Raw genomic sequence first — 24446 nt, 5'->3', positions numbered from 1 at the left:
CTCCTACACTTACTGACAGAATAAGATCAGGAAAATTACTCAATTCTATGCGCCTCAGTGTCCTCATTTGTACAATGACAATAATAATACCTATCTCAAAAGGTTGTTTTATTGACTGAGAAAATGCATTATGTGCCATTACAATTGCATATGGCTATGTGTCAATAAAATGGCTTAAACAAGCATGGAACTTATTTTTCTCACAAAACTTGGATTAGGCATCTTGGAATGCCACAAACCTGGCTCCTTGTATTTTCCTACTTAGCCAATCTTAGCCCCTGGTTTCATGGTCACAAAATGGCTGCCATACCTCTAGGTATTGCATCTGTACTCAGAGCAGAAGGAAAAGAGAGAGCAAAAGCCAAAAACCATGTGCCAGCTGTTTGTCATTATTTATCAGCCAAACAACAGATATTCCAAAAACAATGCCACAGACTTCCAGTTACATTTCATTTGCCAAGTCTAAGTTCTGTGACTACTGATAGCTGTAAAAGAACCTGGGAAATTGAGTTTTTATGGCTAGATGCACTATTATCCCAAATCAAATTGGAGTTCTTTATGAAGAAAAAAGAAGAAATGGATACTGAGCAGGCAATCAGAGTGTAGGTCATGGCACTTAGTACATTATCTCTTTATGGTAAATTTGCAATAAATGTTAACTATTACGTGTTTCTTTTTTGTGCAATTACGTTTTTGCCCTGAATGCATTATGTGTATCTTATCTCATGTTTTACCTATGAGATCTTGATGGCAGGGTTCATCCTATTTCATGTTCATTGCTGTTGAACATCCTAGAAGGTCATCTATAGAATTATTTATTAAAGAAATTCATTGGGGGCTGGCCCTGTGACATAGTGGTTAAGTCTGACGTGTTCCACATCCGCAGCCCAGGTTCATGTGTTCAGATCCTGGGCACAGACCTATACCACTTGCCAGCCATGCTGTGGCAGTGACCCACATTTATATGTAGCAGAATATTGGTACAGATGTTAGCCCAGGGCTAATCTTCCTCATCAAAAAAAAAAAAAGAAAGAAAGAAAGAAAAAAAGAAATTCATTGGCTTGAAAATACAGTTCCTGGGGAAAATGTCAGAAGATGTCAAAAACCTCAGTGGGGGGACCTGGTCACAGGCTAATCCTCATTGAGGATTATTTAATTGAAGGAGTTAAATAAAAGGACACAACAGACATTTCAACTAATAGTGCTAATAATATGTCCAAATAAAGGTAACCTTTGGATTGGTGTTGTATATAATAAATTTATGAATTTATTATTGATTCCCTAAGTTACAAATTTTGTCAGGTGACTTTCTTGCAAACACAGTACACTTATACAAATTTCTAGAAGATTTCAATATTGAAGATTCAAAAATACTAGTTTATTTTCAATTTATGGAAAAGCAATCAACTATTAGAATATGGAAAAAGAAGAAAAAAGATTTGATTTTAAGAATAACTTTTTAAAATGTCTAAAAACACACAGATAAAATAGAATAAAAATATTCTAGTAAATAAACAAAGGTGTGGAAATAACTGAGATTCTATTGTTTTTCCTTCACAAGTTTACACATCCTCACTTGGTTCATTTGAAATTTCCAAGGTTAGTGAGACAGTTTGCATAAGCATAGCCTTCTCTCAGATGCCAAGAAGAAACCTTAGAATAGATAGATAAGGACACAAAAATTACATTACCAGAAAAACTCTGTGCTGCCCTGCAAAAAATTCATTTATTACTATGAGTGCAAGTTAGAGAAGGATGCTCAAATCTACAGATGTTGCTACTGAAATGAGTTCTTCCTTTGCTATTTTAGGACACACAGAAGGATGATGGTTTGAAGCTAGGTGCTCAAGTAGAGAGAGAAGAAAGGAGTCAAATGGAATTGTGAAGCTGTGGCATAATTAATGCTAAGGTAGTGGTGGGCACAGGGCACTGTTGGAGCCCTTGGCTGAGGATGCCTAATTTCATTGAAGGATGCTGCAAAATAATTCTTCATATGAAAACCTTTGGTCCTTTCATATTGTATGAACAAACCCCATTTTCTTTTGGCTCCCTCAGCATTAACATGATCCTGGCATTTCAAAGCTGACATCAATAGTTCTGCCAGCCAGTTGTTTCCAACATAGTTTTCTTTATTATGTTTAAATTAATAAAATATATTCTTTAACAAAATGTAAAGATAAATTATATATACTTACATTACCTAAAAAATATATGGCCTAATTATTTAAAACAGCAGAACAAATTTATGATAGTTTCTAACTCCAAGGCATATAAATTATAACACATATAAGATTGTCCCTGAGCTAACATATGTACCAGACTTCCTCTATTTTACATGTAGGATGCTGCCACAGCATGGCTTGTCGAGCATCGTGTAGGTCTGTGCCCAGGATCTGAACCAGCGAATCCTGGGCCACCAAAGCGAGTGCATGAACTTAACCACTATGCCACCAGGCCAGCCCCCAAATTAATTACTGTCTTACTTTTATAACCAGTGCTTTTTCAAGTGTGGTGAACATGGGAGGTTTCATCCCAAAGAGCTTTACTAATGAAGTTGGGCTTCTCCATAACAGAGTTAGTTTCTCACAATGCTAGTATGACCAAAGAGGAAACATTACTTTAAAATGCTGATGTCCAAAGATGGAAAGGTTTAAATAAAAGGGCTGAGGCCAATGTTCATTGATAGGTGCCTACACTGTGGCACTGCGGGGTGCTCAAGCAGAGACAGAAGAGGAGAGCCAAATGGAATGATAGTCTGTGTTGTAATTCAAGCTAAGATGGTGGATGCTGTTGGAGAACTTGGCTGGGGATGCCTAATTTCATTGAAGGAAGCCATGAAATAACTCCTCATATGAAAAAATGTATCATTTATATCCAATTCCATGTTCATTAGGGGAATTCCTTGCATTTGCATTATACGGAAAGGAGGAAAAGTTTGGCTCTAGGGTCCATCACAGGAACTTGGGTAAGTCATTGACACGTTTGTTTTCAGCATCATTGTATTTAAAAATGGGAGAGCCAGCCCTGAGGGCCTTGTAGTTAAATTTCTGTGCTCTCACTCTGGCAGCCCAGGTATGTTTCCCAGCTGTGGAACCACATCGCCCGTCTGTCAGTTGCCATGTTGTGGCAGCCACTCACACAGAAGAACTAGACGGACTTACAATTAGGATATACACAACCATCCTTGGGGCTTTGGGGAGAAGAAAAAAAAAAAAGAGGAAAGATTGGCAACAGATGCTTACTCAAGGCTAATCCTTCCTTGCAAAAAATAAAAACAAAACCAAAAAGATAAGAAAAAGGAAGATGACTGCTATCTACCTTCACAGGGTCTACATAAGGATAAAATGAGATAACCTATGTAAAATTCTTAGAAAAACATGGCATATTTTATAGGGTGAAAAAAAAATGTAGCTGTTATGCTATTGTTATTATTGTTTTTGTTAATTCCATGAAAAAATAAATCTACCTTACAAATAATGACCCCTATTTCTAGTGTTTCTAGGTACACAGTGCCTACTATGTACCAGGTACCTTGTGAACTAATTTTGTCTTAAGTTGTCTCTCCTTCTGACACCTTTCTCATTCCTCACTCCTGCAACGTAGATATTATCCCCACGTGTCAAAGGAAGAAACTGAAGGCAGAGAAATTCACCTATTCAATTAGCAAATCTTTTCTGAGTCCTACAGTGATCCAGGCACCTTTCTAGGCTCTGTGGATATGACCACAAACAAGACAAACAAGTTTCCGTGTTGCATGGGACTTAAGAGTTGAAGCTTTGGCCAAGTGGGTAGACTGTGGTGCCATCAACTCATAAGAGTAAAACAAAGGAAGAAACAGGTTTGGAGGGAAGATCAAGAGTTCCATTTTGGGGATATGTTACGTTTGTGATGTGTGTTCATCATCCAAATAGAGATATCAAGCAGACAGGAGCATATGAGTCTAGTTGGCAAACTACAAGCCCCAGAGCAAATTGTGCCATCACATATGTTTGTATGGCCTGACAGCTAAGAATAGTTGAAGAAAAATTTTTTTACTTCCATTTTAAAAATTTTATTTTATTTTTTCATTAATAGACTTGATTTTTTAGAGCACTTTTAGGTTCACAACAAATTGAATAGAAAGTACCGAGTCTCATATACCGTCTGCCCCCACACATCACATGCATAACCTCCCCCAACATGCCCCACCAGAGTGGGACATTTGTTACAATTGATGAACCTACATTAACACATTATTGTCACCCAAAGTCCACAGCTTACATTAAGGTTCATTTCTGGTGTGGGGTTTGCATAAATGTATAACAACATCTTCCCACCATTATAGTACCATACAGGGTATTTTCACTGCCCTATGCAAATCCTCTGTACTCTGCCTATTCATCTCCTTCCTCCCCACTAGCCCATGGCAACCACTGATCTTTCCACTGTCTCCATAATTTTGCCTTTTCCAGGATGTCATATAGTTGGAATCATACAATATGTAGCTTTTTCAGATTGGCTTCTTTCACTTAGTAATATGCATTTAAGTTTCCTCTATGTCTTTTCATGACTTGATAGCTCATTTCTTTTCTTTCCTCTTTTTTTTTGAGGAAGATTAGCTCTGAGCTAACACCCACTGCCAATCCCCTTTTTGCTGAGGAAGATTTGCCCTGAGCTAACATCTGTGCCCATCTTCCTCTATTTCCTATGTGGGATGCCTGCCACAACATGGCTTGATAAACAGTGCATAGGTCCATGCCTGGGATCCAAACTGGAAAACCCCGGGCTGCTGAAGTGGAGTGTGTGAGCTTAACCATGACGCCACAAGGCTGGCCCCAACAGCTCACTTCTTTTTAGCACTGAATAATATTCCATTGTCTGGATGTACCACAGTGTAGCCATTCACTTACTGAAGGACATCTTGGTTTCTTGCAAGTTTTGGTATTTATGAATAAAGTTTTATAAGCATCCGTGTGTAGGTTTTTGTGTGGATGTGTTTTCAGCTCCCTTGACTAAATCACAAGGGTGTGATTGCTGGAATGTATGGTAAGAACACGTTTAGTTTTGTAAGATGTGTCTTTTGCAAATATTTTCTCCTAGTCTGTGACTTGTCTTCTCATTCTCTTGACATTGACTTTTGCAGAGCAGTTTTTAATTTTAATGAAGTCCAGCTTATTAATTATTTCTTTCACGGGCTATACCTCTGGTGTTGTATCTAAAAAGTCATCACCATACCCAAAGTAATCTAAGTAATCTTTTTCCCGTTATCTTCTAGGAGTCTTACAGTTTTGAATTTTACATTTAGGTCTGTGATCCATTTTGAGTTAATTTTTGTGAAGGATGTAAGGTCTACGTCTAGATTCTTTTTTTTTTTTTTTGCATGTGGATGTCCAGTTGTTCTAGCACCATTTGTTGAAAAGACTCTCTCTGCTCCATTGTATTGCCTTTGTTCCTTTGTCAAAGATCAGTTGACTATATTTATGTAGGTCTATTTCTGGGTTCTCTATTCTGTTCCATTGATCTATTTGTCTATTCTTTTGCCAGTACCACACTGTCTTGATTACTAGTCAGGTAGTGTCAGTTCTCTAACTTTGTTCTTCTCCTTCAATATTCCGTTGGCTTTTCCGGATTTTTTGCCTCTCCATATAAATTTTAGAATCATTTTGTCTATATCCACAAAATAACTTACTACAATTATGATTAAGATTGCACTGAATCTATAGACCAAGTTGGGAAGAACTGATATCTTAACAGTACTGAGTCTTCCTATCTATGAACATGAAATATCTCTTCACTTATTTAGTTCTTCTTTGATTTCTTCCATCAGAGTTTTGTAATTTTCTTTATATAGATCTTGTTCTACATTTATTCCTAAGTATTCATTTTTGGGGAGTGCTAAGGTCAAAGAATGGTTTTAACTTTTTTAAATAGTTGGGGAAAACCAAAAAGATGAATATTACTTTGTGATATGTGAAAAAGATATGAAATTCAAATTTTAGTATCCATAAATTGAGTTTTACTGGCTCACAGCCATGCTCACTCATTTACATATTTGTCTCTGGCTCTTTTCACGCTACAACAGCAGAGCTGAGTAGTTGCAGCAGAGCTTTATAGGGCCTGCAAAGCCTAAATTATTTACTATCTGGCCCTTCAGAGAAAAAGTTTGCTGATCCCTGGTCTGGAGTGTAGGTGGGGGCTGGGAGTCAATAGCGTAAGACTGTACCAAATAACATGGGTCTGGATGACACTGCCACAGAAGCTAGTTAGACTAAACAGGAGGGTCCTGACACATGAGGAGCCTACAGAGGGGGGAGGAGCAACCAAAGACATCTGGAAAGGAATGAGGGGGAGGGGGACAGGGAGGCACAGAGTAAGAAGCCACAGAGTGTGACGTCACAAAAGCCAAAGGAAAAAAGGCTTCAACGGAGAGGCAGGCTGGCTGTGCTGAATGAAGCTGAGACGTCACAAGGATATAATTTAATTGGTCTGGCAATATCTGTGACTGTCGAGAACAGTTTCAGTGGAATAAGACGGAAGTCTTCAGACTTGAAAGTGAGTGAAAATGAGCAAAAGTGAGCAAGTTGATGTAACTCTTTTCATAAGTTCTGCTGTGAAGGGAAACAGATAAACGGTAGCTTAAGGGGAATATAAGAATAAGAAAGGGATTTTGAAAGATGAACAATACAGCATATTAATATGCTGGTAGGAATGTTCTAATACAGAAGAAAAAACTGATCATGGGAGAGACAGAAACAAGGATTACAGGAATGATGTCTTAGAGGATAAGAGGGAGTAGGAGCTTAATCTTACCAAAGTGGAGAGACTAACCTTCAACAGAGTAAGGATATCTCTTCTACTATAAAAGATGGGAGTACACAGAATAAGTGCACAGGAACAGAAAGGTTTGGGGATTTGAGAAACTTATCAGGAGAGGAGAAAAGCAAACTTACTAGGGAAACAGATCAGCACTGCCTGGCAAGGATGAGGATCCATCTGAGACGTGGGGTCACGAATTTGAAGTGAAAACAGTAACTTTTTCCCAGCAACAATCAGCAGAGTTGATACTTACAATGGGATTAATGGATAATTCTTCGAAGTTGCCACAGCTGGAATCAAGCTTGGTTCCCTCTAAGGTCAGTGGCTATATTCTTTGGGCTGTACCAAACAGCTGCTACTCTGACAGACACCTGCTAACTTAAGGATGCATGGCTATGATCAGTTTTTCTGGGGCTATATGTATTTAATTACCATATATCAAATGGCTATTCTTTCTCTCTGCTAAATAAAATGCAAATTAATGTATTTTTCAGTTAGTACTCCACAACGTATTAAGGCTCAATTATTCATTCATAACCTTTGGAGCACTGAACATCCTCAGGTACTTCACTATGCTCCATACACAAATAATGCAGGCCCCTAGTAATCCATTTCCAATACATTCGGTCCTCCATATCAGGGGATTCAACCAATGGTAGACTGAAAGGACTACCTGGTTGCATCTGTACTGAACATGTAGACTTTTTTCTTGTCATTATTCCCTAAACAACTATTTACATAGCATCTAAATTATATTAGGTATTATAATTAATCTAGAAATGACTTAAAGTATACGAGAGGATGTCCATAGGTTATACGTGAATACTATGCCATTTTACATAAGAGACTTGAGCATCTGCAGATTTTGGTATCCACAGGAACCAGTTCCCCTGCAGATACTAAGGGACCACTGTAAACCCAATGGGATTTCCAAGCACTGTTTCATCCACTCTGAGAAAGCATTCACTGTGCATTTTTTTTCATCAATGCATCCCTAACATCTAGGAAGTCCTTAACACAGAGTAGGTGCTCATTAAGTATTTGATGAATTAATGGATCTCAATTTGAGAATAAACTATGAATAGATGGTTTTACGAAGTACACAAAAGAAATAAAATACTCACAAATTAACTTAGGACATTCAATGCATTGGAATTAGTCCTTCAATTGAATGTTCACATCATTATTCTACTCAAATGGAATATCGACTTGCAATATAAATCTTCTCAAATATCTATTTGCAATATAAATCTTCTCAAAAGTTCTCTGTCCACTTATGTTTTTATCTTGAAGTTAACCACAAAGACTATATATTTTTGCTATCAGGTTGTTTCCTTTTAAAAATCTTAGAATTGTAAAACTCTCACATGCTACTACTATTTCATACAAATACTAAATGCTTCCAGCAGAGGGCTCAAGAATTCTATTTTAAGGAAACAAGCAAAAAGCTCATTGTCCAACAGCAGCTATCATAAAACTGTCTCAAAAAGAAATTGTCACAAAAAATACCTTCCTCTTCTTGATCAAGTAATTCCAGGTCTATGAACTTATTTAAAATAATTTGAATGAAGGAAAAAGCTAGATTACAATAAGGCGGCATTATCTATATACTATGCATTTATGGATAGATGTACTCTTACCTAATTCCAGGAAAGAAACCGAAGTAAACTATAAACACAAAAATCTACATTAAATTACTTAGGCATATGGGCAAAGCCCAGAAAAAAACCAAAAATATAACCTATAATGTGTAAGTAAGTAGTAACACTCTTTTTCAATTTTCTTCTTATTTACGTTTGTGTAAATATTTGGGTGATTTTTTTTATTTTCAAAGATGAAAAATAGCGATTTATTTTTTACAGAATTTTCATGTTTCATTTTTAGTGCTGAAAATAAGAATGGAAAAAATTTAGGAAGCAAGTGGAATGCCTTATTTATTGAACAACTTGGGGAACTGGAGACACTTCATTTTCGTAGGAGAACTAACGGGGTGTAGGAACTCTTTATTCATGCCCACAAATAACATCAAAGTACGCCTGGGATTCCAGAAACGTTCAGACAGAGGTCCCAAAGCTCTTTATTCACTTTATCTACTTACGCTCTATCTCATTTTGAGAAGGATCTGAAGCATCAACACAAGCATTTAAAAATTAGGAACATAACGAACTAAGAGAAAATAGGAAACAAAAGTAATCTGAGGTCAGGAGAGGAGATATATACCTGTCTATATAGGCTCATCACTATTAAAAGTGGGCCACAGATGTGGCTCTAAGCTTCCTAGAATCAAGACTAAAAAGGAAATGTAAGCTAATACAGGATGAAAATACTAAAATGAATCCAGCTTCTCCAGGCCCTGAGATCTAATGGAAATTTTCCTGCAGACATTAAGAGTGCCACTGAATGACTTATCTGGGGATACTTTCCACACCACCAAAAGTGTATTTTATAGAGCATTGCATAACAAGTAAAAGTTAATAAAGAGACTCTTTAAAACCCAGACATTCGGTTTTCTACCTTGATCCAGGTATAAAATTTAGAATAACTAAGGGGTCAGCGCAGCAACATAGCACTTAAGTTGGCACGTTCTGCTTCGGCGGCCCAGGGTTCGCCAGTTCCGATCCCCAGGTGCAGACATGGCACTGCTTGTCAAGCCATGCTGTGGCAGGTGTCCCACATATAAAGTAGAGGAAGATGGGCACAGATGTTAGCCCAGGGCCAATCTTCCTCAGCAAAAACAAGAGAATTGGCGGCAGATGTTAGCTCAGGGCTAAGCTTCCTCAAAAAAAAAAAAAAAATTTAGAATAACTGAGCAATGGTTCTTATTGGAGGCAGCACCACCTTCTAGGGAACAATTTGAAAATTTGTGCAGGTATTTTTGGTTGTCCCAGGAGCGGGGACACTACCGGTATTTATGGGGCAGTGGCCAGGGATGTGGATGGGATGTGGATGTCATGCAACACAGACACCAACCATAGGAACTGCCCTGTACCCTGCACATCTGAGCGCCCTGCCGGACGTGCGCCTAAGTGAAACACTTGTTTATCAAAATCTAAGCCCAGAATCTAACTCTGTCTTACATACAAACACATTTTTTAATGTGTTTTGTGTCAAGACACACTGCATTTTCCAGAAATGCCACCACAATAAAAACTAATAGAGGGGCCGGCCCCGTGGCCAAGTGGTTAAGTTCACGTGCTCCTGCTTGGGCGGCCCAGGGTATTGCCAGTTCGAATCCTGGGCGCAGACATGGCACCACACATCAGGTCACGCTGAGGCAGCGTCCCACATGCCACAACTAGAAGGACCCACAACTAAAACATACAACTATGTACTGGGGGGATTTGGGGAGAAAAAGCAGGAAGCAAAAAAAAGAAAAGATTGGCAACAGTTGTTAGCTTAGGTGCCAATCTTTAAAAGGAAAAAAAAAACAATAGAAACCAATAGAAAACTATTGTTTCATTCTGCATGGAATTTTACTGAGTTGTTCCCTACATTTCACCTAGGACATGCCCTTGTGGTATGCCAGCTGTCAGCACAACATTCATGTGTCAGTCTGCATCTGTATGCAGCTGTCTCAGGCATGGCAAAGCTACCTCCAGGTGTAGACAGCTGACTATTTTATCATGTCTTCTGAAGAGTTCTGCCCCAGTATGTACATACTGAAATATATATTATTTTTATTATATTTTATATCCTTTTGTTTATTTTTTATATGGTTAATGCATTCTTATTGATATTTAGAGTAATTTCTGTGGATAAGTTATACTAACTAAAAATTTCATTCCAGGATAGTAAAGACGACCTTTTTAGATTAAGGCCTGATAGATGCAGTTGAGAACCACCAAGCCAGATGGATGGACTGCATATCTTCTCGGAACCATTATGTATATGATTTCTCCCAAATGAATTTCTAGTAAGAGCAGTTCAGCAAACAAGATGAGGTTGGAATGCAATCCTTCTCTTTCACTGAATAGGGCAAAAGTTCATGTACGTTAAACAACCTTCAATAGGCTGACATCTTCCTATGAAAATTAGGTTGCTAATCAAGATTCTCTACTAAATAAACAGTTAACCTCACTCCACGAGAGGTGATCTGAGGGAGCACCTAAAGAAAGGGTCAGAACCTCCCCAGGGAATCATTCTGAGCGCAGCCAACACTCGGAAATGCCAGTGATCAAGAAAGAACACAACTGTAATGATTTCTGCTTAGATATATTCCAAAACAGAAGTTACTGCTCACTCACTGTGGCAAAGGAAAAACCTCAGCTAGACACCATAAACTACAAAATGTTTGGCAATGGAACTTTCTGCTGAAACATTCAAGAGCAAAAAGTACACAGAAGTGCAAAATCCACCCTGAACTGACTGAGTTGACCTACTATTTTGAGTTGCTGGATATTAGTTGTTTCTACTTTAGAGGACATCGGCCATAAGAGGACGGATTGTTTTATTGCCCCACTTATGACAATAAAACCATTAACAAGAGCACACACGAAACACTTCTCTCTCTATTCCCTATACTGGCAGTAGGGGTGAGGGTGGGAGGGAGAGAGTTGGAAAGAGAGTGGAGGAAAGAAGGGCAACAATCCAGCTTATTTGAATGGAGTTTTATATCATGAAGATAAGGTTACAACACAGAGGTGCCACCCTCCTCCTTGTCAACTAATATTATCTCGATATCCAGAGACCCTCATAGTGTTATCACTGCACATGTTCTGTACACATGAGCCCAAGCATCTTAGCCCACAATAGCTTCCTCAGCACAGAATTGGTGCCAAGAAAGATTATAAATGCGACAAGCATACTGTTCAAACACATTTTGTTTTCATTAAGGGACTGAGTTTAAAAATGTCCCAAAGGAAAATATCCATGCCTAAAATGTGACTAGTACTCAGGCAGAACGCTAAACCAATGTAAGACAGTACGACTCCATTTTTGATGTCTACCTGCTGACAGCATTCAAACCCCACGACACCCTTCCAGCCACCTGCCCGACACATGGGCAAAAACACAAGAAAGTCTGAGCACTCTCTCCCTTGGTGCTGGCAGGGAGTTCAAACCATGCCAGGCCCTGCCTGCATGGAGAATCCTTGCTCCAGCCCCACCCCCTAACCACAACAAAAGCCAAAGCCAATCACTCCTCTTTGCTTTCTCAAGCCATCTTTGGACCTGCTTCGAAGCCTGCTCTGCTCTCCCCAGAAAGCCTCGTTGTGTGGGTAATACAGCCTCTCGGTGAATGTGTGGTGTTATCAGTCTCAACGTCTCTATCAGATTTTGGGTGGATGAAGGGGCCAGTCTGTTTCTCTAGGGTAACTATAAGACAAGTAAGAAACCTAAAACTTACAAATTATTAGGGGAAAAGCCAGAAGATATTTTTAAAAAATCAAAATATTAGTTGTATTCCAAATTGGAAAGTTGATCTCAGAAGTGTGGCCACAGTTACAGTTCCTCACACAGAGACATTTTGGACATTGGTAATGAATAAACGACTTTATAATTCTTGCAATATAAACCACACCCTGAGTATATTCTGACCAGACAGCACACACAGATTAATAAGAGAGAACAGGCTGGCATGAAGTAGGGACCGTCAGAATTAGAACTGACCCCGTTCTACAGGTAGAAGGCCCTCTCTGAATCAACTGTGTCTGAATCAACTGTTCTCCATGAGGAACAGACAGACTTTGGGCCTACTGAAGTTGTTCTTGGGTCCTCAGTTGAGATAAGCAAGCTTCTGGGGGTCAGTCAGAATCTGGACTTCTAAAATATCACCTCTCATTTTTTCACAATAAACAATTAGTCCCAAATCTGTACTTAACCGTTTTTGACCACCAAATCATGTCAAGGGTTTACTACTTTGCTTGACATCTTGGGAAGCCACAAAAACTCCATTAGGCCTATGGTTCTTGTCTGTCAAGTCAGCAACACTTTCTATGACACCACGAATGGGAACAGGTGACATCTTCACCCCAAAACAGTAAACAGCCACATCTGTTTGTTTGTTTGTTTCAATAATCCACTGATAAAAGAGAAAATCTCTCCAAAGGCAAAAAACAGAGATTTTCAAAAGATCCTAGAAAGCAAAAAGTCACTGATGGAATTCAAACTTCCTCCCTTCATTTCAGTCTCCTCAAGCTTTCTATGTCAACAATCCAGGTATGGACTCTGGCACAGCTCTGAGAAGAATTAAGGTGAGGAGAAAATGACTACTTACCGTGCAATTCAAAACACTCTTCCCTAGAACGTGGATTTTAGACTGTGCCCTCTAGAGCCTGGGGCCCAGGGCAGGTGCCTTGGGGGCCTTTTATTTGCCAGGCTTCTGCAGGTACTGCCCGGCAAAGAAAGGATTCTCTAGCTAACATATTTAAACCATTGAATAGTCTTGACACTGTTCCCAACAGAAGCATTTAAGAAAAATTCCTCCCAGATTTGTTCCACGTGCTACCATTTAGTTCAACCAGGTTATGTTTATAAGTAAATCTGATGGGGACTTTTTCCATGTAAAGTGACACAGCTATTCCTGAAGGGATGTCCATGGGAAAGCAGTTCCAATTAAGATCCTGTCATTCTGCTGCCAGGCCTGATGCTCAGGTCTCCAGAGACAAGTACTCTGCTGGGGAGAATAAACACAGTTTCGATGATCATCAAAATGTAATGCTACTGTATATGTCTTATCAGGGCTATATAAAAAAGTCATGTGAACATATCAGGGAATCAAATGAGAATCAGAAAGAAAAACTTTACTATGTAAGAGCATGAAAATTAAGGGGCAGTTTCCTCTACCTATCAATTCCTGATTGTATGAGTATTTTTTTTTAATTTATTTTATTTTTTAAAGATTGGCACAGGGGCTAACAACTGTTGCCAATCTTTTTTTTTTTTCTGCTTTATCTCCCCAAACTCCCCCTGTACGCAGTTGTATATCTTAGTTGCAGGTCCTTCTAGTTGTGGGATGTGGGACGCCGCCTCAACGTGGCCTGAAAAGCGGTGCCATGTCCACGCCCAGGATCCGCACCCTGGATCCGCACCCTGGGCCACCGTAGCCGAGCGTGCGAACTTAACCACTCAGCCACAGAGCCAGCCCCCATGTACATGACCACAATTGTAGCTAAAAAAATGTTTTTCTCACTTAACAGAGTATCATACTTTTCTAGATTTCCAAGGACTTCAAATATTATTAATATTGGTTACATAAAATATGCTTGTGAAGATTGTACTAAAGCATTCTCTGGATCAGAGAAAGGTAATTAGGATGGGTGTCTCCACAGAGATGTGTTCTTCCATGACGTTGAGGAGCCAAGGGCTGGAGTTGTTGGATAATGAAGAGAAAAAGCAAAAGAGCACAGATACTACCAAAGAATCCTTCTGCTTCAGATGCCCAGAGACAACATAGCTGGTTCACGGCTGACAAAGCTAGCAGTATCTGGAGGTGGGAAATTTTAAAGGAGACTACAAATGTGACTGCCATTTAATACAAAGTTTCTCTCTTTACCGGGCTTCTGGAATCTCTCCATCAGGCTACAAGGGACAGAACAGAAGGACGGTTCTCCAGAAAGTAACTAGGTTTACCCCCTTGCTCAACTATATGGAAGGGATCCAGCACAGTGCTTGGCATATTGTCTATCTTCTTTGACATCATCATAGTTGGCGTGCTAAAGAATGAACTTTATTGTGGTTCTCAGTCTTATTTGCTTCCATGTTGGTCTTTAGCCATTCAAATACCTAGAAGCTTATTTCAAGGCCTTTGGAGTTGCACATTCTTCTACCTTCCAAGCAGGGCTCTTCTCTTGAGGAAAGGGTCGTGGTGTTAACTGCTCCTCACTGTTGGGCTGGGCTTTCTTAGAAACACCTGCGTGCTGCTGGGCTGGCTGAGCTCTTGCCTAACTGGGACTGGGATTCCCCCTCCAGGGAACATCTCCATCAGAATCCTTTCTTTCTCATTCTTCTTCATGTCTCTTCTATTCAGGACTGGTCTGAAATATGAATGAATTCCTGGTCAAAGCTGGAGGCTAAGGTAGCAGGGTCCTCCTGCCCAAACCAAAAGGCTCATTTGTCCTTTTCTCTCGAAGGCAGATCTGCCCAATGCCTGTTTACGTCACACCATTTCCTTCTGACCCAGCTCCTAGAGCAGCACAGAATAGTGCCTGTGGAGCAGCCTGGCTCCTTTGCCCTCCACGGCTGGTTCTGCTGTGTGTGTCTGTGCAAGGACATCCACAGGATGCATCCTGGGCTCTGCTCAAGCTGTGCCCCAAGCAGGGTGTACCCACAGGAAGGGCATATCTCTAATTAGTGCGAAGGTGGAGTGTGTGCTTGCTCACCCTGTGTATACTCTTTGATAAGAAACGTGCATGCATTTTCAGAGGATGAATTAGTATAAGGGGAAAAGTTTGCTTTTTCTTTGAAACTTCCTGGATGAAATCTGTGGACCAATTTTAACACGGCTATGCTTTAGAGCAGTGTGTAGGAGGAACATGCACACATCTTGTTACACTTAGAGGCACTCATTCATCACACCCACTCTGTACTTCCAATTTCTTTCCAAGATAGCAATGATTTTCTGACACTTAAAATGCTTACATTTTTATACTATGCTTACTACAACTGACTAAACGTATAATCAACTGTCAGTAGAAATAGCTATAGGTAGATAAATTCAATGTTAACTCTGATTTTTACAAATCTATATACATATCACAGCTAAACATGATATATCAGCGAATGTCCACAACAATAAACAGCAATTAAGAAACCGAAGAACTGAGTATTTATTCATGCTTCCGTATTCCAAACTCTTTACTTAATGTTAATTTCAATTCCACAGTAAGAGAAAGCAGCTTTTTGCATTTCCCAAGTATATACTACAATTTCATTTTTTGCCATCATCGGTGTCCATGTCTCAAAGGGAAAACAGATTTATTATAAAGTTAACTGGTGTTTAAGAAACCAAACTGCCATGGATGTTGTCCAAGAAAGACTATTATCAGCCTCCACTCTGCACCAAGTCATCACATAGGGAGGACCAGCACAGCAACCCAGAGCCCTCAGGGACCGAGTGTTGTAAAGGTACCAGGTTAAGAGAACCATCAAAATAGCTCACACTCTAAAATGTCCCTGTGTCCTTCAACAAAGTCTAACAAATATGACTTAACCTTTTCTTAATGACATGGGACATTAAGAAAGAACAATGTTGAAATTAAGAGGACTGGGTTTGACTCACTGGGTCCACAGACACTGGGAGAATGATCTTAGTCCCTCCCTGCAGCTCCCCGGGCTTGCCGTCTTTGCGATGGGATCACTGCACTCCTCAGAGCTGTCTAGAAGATCAGGTAAACAGCACACATAAAGTGCCTACACAGCACCCTGGTGCCTGCGGAAGGTGCTCCGTGAAATGTCAGCCCCCTTCCTGTCCCCTCAGTACACAATCTGAACAGATGAGTTACTGCTGTATGCCACAGGCTTGTCACCCTCTCTGTGGACACACATGTCAAGAATGGGTCACGGGGCAGAATAAGTGCAACTTCAGGTCTGTTCCTAGGGCTTGCTTTTTAAAAAAAAAAAACAAAAAAAAAAAACACTTACGCCAGATACCTAAATATTTTTTTCTAATTTGGCCTTCTTTTTCTCATAAAAGTGGAATCTCAGCACGTGACTCCTAGGCAATGGGATATGGGTGCCCTTCTACAAACTTTTTCTCTCTTTCCAAGCAGTTGTCCTATCCTTCAAAAAGTCAGGTTCCTTCTGCTATCTTCAGTTCACATTTCGTACAAACTGAGCCATTCTGAAGGAAACCACAAAGTAATCACGGCTGACAATAAGGCGACCACTGCTGGGCTGAGCCATTCTGAAGGCCAACAACAGGAGCAGCCCAGCCAAACTTCATGCCTTAGGAAATTAAGCCAGACAGTTATCGTTCACAGAGTTGCCAAAACATATTCCTAGTGAGGTGAGGAAATAATGGGTTGTATGCTTTTTGGGTTACAGATGTAAAGAAAGATACCAGCTCTCAATTGTGTCTTGTGTGTATATTGCTCTCTTCACACCTGAATTACAGTCACACCCACATGTACCCATCTCTAAAATAAGACTGGTAACCCACAGCTCATACTTCACTGGAGGCAATGGGGAAGAAATGGTAATTTCCAGAGAACATCCTGTAAGTCCCATAAACAATTTTAGTGACAAACAAATTCAGCTTTCAAACCATCACGTTCTAATCTAAATACCTGAGACCCGGACTGTGAGATATGTGTGGAGCACAGGGTACCAAGATGCTAGACACAGCTTTTTGGAGCTTTAAATTTTTTTGCTCTTGTTTTTAAGCCAATAAAGCCACGACTGAGTCACTAAGCTTCAGTGGAAACAAGGAGAATTCATATTATCTTGTAAACTCTTTCTTGTATGACAGTTCTTTAGGATATTTTTAAATTGCATCAGCAAGCCACTGAGCTAAGATTAAAATACTACGTTCACTGGATCATATTTAAAATCAAATTGCTTTACTTACCTTTTCATCACTTCAGTTATAAAATTACGTAGACGTGAAACTTTTTTTAAGAGCAAAATGAATAACAAGATAACTAAATCTCATACCTCAAAGATAATCCCTCTGATCAGGTGTAGTTAAAATGTTAAGCCTGGCGGATCGCGTTTGGTACCATACCTGCCCTGTGTAGGCAAACTCCAGCGCCTGCTTTAGACCAAGGCTGGTCACACCATGTAAGTTCACCTCGTCAGCTCCACTTTCCACCATACAAAGACTGAACATCGCCTGAGGTGGGAGAGAGAGAAAGAGAGACCAAGAGTCATGGCACTTAAAAGCAAAGGAGTACGACAAAGTCCTAGAGAGACGATGAAAGAAAAAAGTTTTACAAGTTTAAGACTGATCTTGGTGTGTAAAACACTTCCACAAAGCTTCATTCATACAAGCCACTGCCAATACTTGGCTGTGTAGACAGTGACAGTAACACACAGACAGTGCAAATCTCACACACAGTCTCATTGAATCCCAGAGCTGTTCCCCGGGATGACAGTGTTCAGGCTCACTCACCGAACTCATCCTCTCAATCCTGGGGTCTCACCGCTACCAGGAAATGTGTAGCAGCCTCCAACATTCTTGCCAACAGGACATGGTGGCAAGAGGCACTTTTCTCTCCCGAGTTCTCTGCCTTTTTTCTGCCTCATCTCAATGACACACCTCCTTCCTCTCATCTGCCATATATCATATTCTATTCCAGCGTGTGTGGTTCTCAAAGTGTGGCCCCGGGGCCAGCGATATCAGCATCACCTGGGAACTTGTGAAAGCGCAGACTCTCAGGGCCTCAGCCCAGACCCAGTGAGTCTGAAAGTCAGCCTGGGGCCCAGCAGTCTGTGTCGTAACAGGCCTCCCAGGTGACACTTACGCTCACTCAGGTTTGAGAACCACTGTCTAAGTTATTCAGTGAAAATCAATTTGCTCCCAAACCAATTCTCCAATTGGCCAACTTATTGAAAATCAGTTCTTCCACTGAACGATCAGTATGTCAAGTGAAAACCTGAAAATGAAAACTTGCCAAATAAATCAAATGCATGGGTTCGCCCCCCAAACCCCCCAAATAAACCCCACACTAATTTGTACACCTTTAACAAGTTTGACTTAACAGGTATAAAGAGAATATTCAATTTTGGTTACTGACGATGAAATACACTATTTAGAAAAGTACAGTATTCTGTTCCACAATATTCTATAGTATACCATGCTATGTAGTGAAGAATTAACCTTACCCAAAGAGACGTCTGGCCTTTGCCCTTGACTGGGAGGTAATTTACAGGCCCTTGGAATGCCCTGCCTGACAGGAGTATCTTTGCTTGCCTGGGAACTTTGCCTTTGACAATCTAACAACACAATTTCTGATGGGGGCTTTGGGCCACACTATATCAATTCTGACCACCAGAAGACTGGAGATTAAAGGCATTACACTGACCTCCAGGAGAGGTTGGACACGAATGGTCAGTCACACAAGAAGTTTGTGATTGTGCCCCAGTAAAAACTCTGGACACCAAAAGCTTGGGCAAACTTCCCTGGCTGGCAGTCCTCTGTGCATACGGTCACATAGCATGGTCAGGAGGAGGTAATTCTGTCCATGACTCCATGGAGGGAGGATGGCCAGAAGCCCCACATTTGGTTCCCTTCTGGACACTGCCCTATGTGTCTCTTCCCTTGGCTGGCTCTCATTTGTATCCTCTCCCCGTAATAAGCCATATTTGTGAGTATAAAAGCCTTCAGTGAGTTCTGTGAGTCTTTCTAGCAAATTATCAAACGTGAGAGCAGTTTCAGGATCCCCTTCAAACTTGCAATTGGTGTCAGAAGTGACAGAAGTCTGGGGGGACTGTCCCTTCAGATTCTGCAGTTTGGCTAACTTCATAGAAGTAAAACAAACAAAATCCTAATTTTTTATTTTAATAAATTTATTTTTGATCCTCATAATTCTATACATTTTAAATTAATATGTGTAGAATAGGTGGTATGAATTGATGATCCATTATTCTTTCTGGCGATCCTCATTTCCACCTCACTGCCTTAGAGAATTTTAAGTTTTCATAATGAATAGGATTCTCTTTGATAGCTTAACATAGTTGAAATTTTAACTTTTAGGAATATAAAATTACCGCTCTTGTCATTTGAGAAAATTTCTAAAGAATATTTTAAATGCTTACAGTGTGATAAAATAAAAAATAACATTCAAAATATCAGAAAGACATTGAGAGTACTTAACATGAATAAACACAATTATATTTGAAAAATAGCAAACATTTAGAATATATTTAACTTTAAGAAATTTACTTTATCATGAATAAACAAAATTGAACCTTACTTTAGAAGTCGTTAAAGGCAAATGAGTCAAGATAGTAAATGTGGCAACTAGGTTAGTCAGTGAGCTGGTCTGGCTTCCCACTGATGGCACCAGCAGTTCAGGTACTATGTGGCAGGTTAAGGCACTTGACTCGAAGCCACATAATACTTGGTATGGTGGAGCACAGGGATTAAGGACAAATTTGCAACCAAACAATCCTGGGTTTGAACACTGGCTAGTGACTTTGGACAAACACATAACCTCTCTGTGACTCAGTTTTCTTATCTGAAAAATGGGGCTAAAAATTATACCCACTTCATGAACTTGTTTGATGATTATATGATAGTACATACTAAGTATTCAGTACAGTTCCTGACATATGACAAACTCCTATAAAAATTTATATTTTGAGATAACAATGAAATAGAATGAAATTTCTTTTATGTAGTTTATGGTTAAAAGGATTTATATGTTTGCAGAAGTATCAGTTTCTGTTTTGTTTTGTTTTTTAAGTGTGGATACTGATAAAAAATAGTAAGAAGAAACTGACTTTAATGTTAAATTGATCCTGCTAGAAGATGGTCTAAAATTCCAAGATTAAAAAGCACAGGTTGGGGCTGGCCCAGTGGCGCGATGGTTAAGTTCACACGTTCTGCTTCGGCAGCCCGGGGTTCGCCAGTTCCCGGGTGCAGACATGGCACTGCTTGGCAAGCCATGCTGTGGTAGGCGTCCCACATATAAAGTAGAGGAAGATGGGCATGGATGTTAGCTCAGGGCCAGTCTTCCTCAGCAAAAAGAGGAGGATTGGAAGCAGATGTTAGCTCAGGGTTAATCTTCCTCAAAAAAAATAATAAATAAAATTAAAATTAAAAAAATTTTTTTTAAATTTTTTTAAAAAGCACAGGTTACAGTAAAAGAAAAGAAAGCTTTTAATTTCTGTAATTCTGAATTTTCTTCTAGACTTCTTATAACCACTATGAAAGCACCCGAAAGAGATGTTCATTGTTTTCAGTGTCTGCTTTTTATTATACAGGTGTTTCAGTTTTTAATATTCACCATATTAATTTCTTTTCTCAGATCTTCCAAGTTGTAACTGCACCTGCTATGGTGACCAGCTGCTCTCCATCAACCCCATACTCAGAGCAGGACAGAAATGACTCAAACTGCAGAAGAATTATCTGGGTTAATGAAATGGAAAGACTACCTGAGAGCAAAGGTTAAGTAAAAGGACAGCTGCCAAGGGAGCTTTCTGAATCTGCTTTCCTAGGGGTTTTTCCAATGCAACCAGGGTGATACTGGCACAGAACAGGGATCCTCATCCAGGGAGTGTGAGCTCAGCACTTGACGGCTGGCTTGGCAGAGTTGGGGAGACAACACAACCCCTTAAACAGTGTACACGTATATTTGTAGATGTTTGCATAAGCAATAAAGGAACACCTCATGGGTCACTGTGGTTATATTATAGGGCATGATTCTAGAGCGAAGGAAGAGAGTATTAACTTTACTCCATTTACATAAGTATTTGGATCATTACAATGAACATGCATTACCTGTGTATTTCCAACAACTGCCTTTTAAAAACTCTGTTTTACTTTTAATATTCAGAACTGTGCAGAAAGACACATCTGATTCAAATCCTGGTTCTATAACCTACTAGTCATGTGGGCAATTTACCCTGAACACGGGACCTTTGGCTATAACTCTCTGAACTTCAGGCCCCTTGTCTGTAAAATGGAGATGATGCCAACCTCACAGGGTTATCTTGAGGTTTCAATACAATTATGCTTAGTGTCAAGCATAATACCTGGCACACAGTAGATTCTTAATAAACAGAAACTGTTATTCTAATTCAGGCTGATTGTCTTACCCTCCCATGTCTCCCTTTGATCTCAGCTGGAATGACAGATTAAAAAAGCCCCCTCCCTCTCCTCTGTCCAAATCCATTCCTCTTAAATACTTTGCAAATGACAACCCCACTCAAAAGCCCTATGTCTGGCTCAGGGCTTCACTCTCACCACACTCTCCTACAACCTACTTTAAGGTCTGACCCCATCATAAAAACCATCACCACCATTTCTATAAACATTTAACCTCCATTTTGATATCATATCAAATTGTCTTTGATATTTAACATTACAAATCTAACACTTGTAATTTTTAAAAATTAGAAAATTGGGTAATTAAAAGATTTAAAAAGGGGAACTATTAAATCAAGGTCAATGTCTTGGGTTTAATAAATTTTACAAGGCATCTCAACTAGGAAAAGGTTCAGTGGATACCACCAAAGTAAGGAAGAAGCTGGCCATTTGACATAGTGAAACACCAGCTGCCTAGGCTGCCTGAGCTTATAAAACAATGTCTGGAGACACGCTAGAGCCCAGGGGAAGGACAAAGCCTCCTTTAGTAGCAAAAGAGGTGATGAGACCAAGAGTGCTATATTTTTTTTTTTTTTTTTTTTTTTGCTGAGGAAGATTCGCCCTGAGCTAACATCTATTGCCACTCTTCCTCCGTTTTTTATGTGGGTGGCCACCATAGCATGGCTGATGAGTGGTGTAGGTTCGCACTTGGGATCCAAACCTGTGAACCCAGGCCGCCAAAATGGAGTTCACTGAACATAACCACTAGGCCACAGGGCCAGCCCTGTGTTGCTATCTTTTAACACCAAACTCCTTGAAAAGGTAAACTGTAACCACCATGAAAGTGGGCATCATGTTTTCCTCATTCACTGTGGAGCCCTTAGACCCTGGGATTGCAAGCACGTGATAAATACAAATGAATGAATGAATGAACCAATAAGTACTTCAAAAATTCAGCTGCTCTTCAAAAATTCAGATGATGTCCAGCTCTTCTACATTGTTGTGAACAAAAATAATTAATTTGACATAAGAAAGAATTTTCTGGATCTGAGGTGTTTTAGACACTGGGACATAAAATAGTAACTAAAGAGGAGTATTTACTATAAACTAAATACAGATGAGTTCAAAGCTGGACATTTAGAAAAGAGTAAGAACATACAGCAATGCCCTCTATCAAGCCAGAACATTCTGCCAAAGTATGGGGTAAGGTTCTGCTTAGAAATCTGAAAGCATTGCACAGCCTCTTCCTCGGTTCACCCTGCTTGTCTCTGGGAGAGCCTTGGCCAGGCGGAGATTTACAGCCGTCACAGTTCACTCTCGGCTGGTAATGTGCTGCTGCCACCACAAATCTTTCTAATTGAAAACTCAGTTTGTGAGAATACAATCCACTTTAAGTGCCTACCACAGACAGAGCTGTGGATTTACGGTGTGTTATTCCTCCTGTATTTCACACAGAAATGACACAAATGGAGTCCTAAAATCACAGGACATGAATTAAGTTTCCTGGGTCACATCAGCCGTCACGCAGTCACAAGATGAGCTGCAGGCAATTTTAGGTGAGCACATTATCTCACAAAACTGACCGACGGAAACTGTACTACATCTTCAAAGATAAGCAGAACAACAGATGATAGACTTTCTGAAGCACGTAAAGTTAGTGAAATATGATCTTTTTCCCCGGTAAACTATGCGTACGTAGTTTTGGAGTTGCACCGGAGATGGGCAAGATGCACTGTGGATTCCCATTTTATCAGGAATCCAAATGATCTTACAGGTAAAATAACTGGATTGTTCTGGCACATTCAACCCTTATCGTTTATGAGAGGGTTAAATAAAAGCAAACAATCATGTTTAAGGAAGTTATTGAAAAAAAGCAACTTGCAATGACTGCAGCAGATCCAGAATGATCCCCTCCATCTTTCACACGCCCAGTGTTATATAATTAGTGATGTTTACAATGCCCATGAGGGAATCCAGAGATTTGAGCTAACTTCTGAATCAACAAAGACTACATTTTGTTCAGTTTAGTGTTCATGGTGATTATCCTTTATTGCATTTAGGTTATACCTCACATACAGAAGTGGTGGTGAATTTCAGTTAATGAGACTGTTCAGTTAACCACAATAGCCCATTTCCCTGGCATTAAGGAGAGAAGGGTCCTGACCACAGCTGAACTGGACTATTTACCTTCTTTATCTCAAAAGTGCAAAAGCAATCCAATCCATTTGGGGAGCTTAATGGCCTGAAAGAGTCGGGAGGTTTGGTTGGAGGGTTTTTCCCCTATATATTTACAGCCGTTTTAATTCTTCCTCAAACAGTATAATAATACTCAGAGAATAAAATATCAGGACAAATTGAAACTAAAATTATATTATTCTAAATACAATTAGGCAGCAAAAATTAATATTAATGAAATACCAGTTTCTCCTCACCTTAACCATATAAAGAAAAGTCCATCTTATATACCAAAAACTGTGAAACATATTGGTTTTCCCAACATCTTCAAATATGTAGCTTGTTTATTCAAACAATCCTGCTGTATTTCACAGCTTTCTTCTTGGCACAGTTGCTTCTTAAATTAACTACATGGTGATAATAAGCCTTTCGAAGTCAGCATCATTATGGTTTATCCTATTTCTCTTTAGAAATACCCTCCTTCTGGATGTGGCTATATTTCAACTACTTGGGTCTTCTAGGGGAGCATGGAATGGAATAGAAAAAGGACATGAATCATGCTGGTTTTTTCTTAGCACAAGATATAGTAAATGTGAAGGCCGGAAACTGTTGCCCATCACGAAGTCAGGCTATCCTTAAACAGTATTTATCCTTGTCACTTGTTACACCCTCTGGAAAACAGCATCCACACTTCTGGCTTTAGCCTTGGGTCACCCTCTCAGATCTCTTGGCATCTGCTCATTCCCCTGGTGCTTCTGTTACCTCCTAGGCCATGGCTATATCCCTCGGG

The 24446-nt window shown here is 39.8% G+C and overlaps 1 protein-coding gene across 6 annotated transcripts in view; it reads right to left on the bottom strand.

The window, feature by feature from the left end:
• The window catches only part of KLHL32 (kelch like family member 32), a 190164-nt gene that overhangs the window by 85019 nt on the left and 80699 nt on the right, over window positions 1-24446 (bottom strand). For all 6 annotated transcript variants that reach the window (XR_006519164.2, XM_014843234.3, XM_044757145.2 and 3 more), the window contains exon 4: window positions 17456-17563. Coding sequence is in view for 5 of the 6 variants with exons in the window: in XM_014843234.3 (XP_014698720.1) it covers window positions 17456-17563 (108 nt within the window). In the remaining variant the exon portion in view is untranslated. The remainder of the gene's footprint in view (window positions 1-17455; window positions 17564-24446) is intronic.

This window comes from Equus asinus, chromosome 24, assembly GCF_041296235.1.
Source record: "Equus asinus isolate D_3611 breed Donkey chromosome 24, EquAss-T2T_v2, whole genome shotgun sequence".
Classification (NCBI taxonomy): domain Eukaryota; kingdom Metazoa; phylum Chordata; class Mammalia; order Perissodactyla; family Equidae; genus Equus; species Equus asinus.
This window is presented reverse-complemented; position numbering and strand designations above follow the sequence as displayed.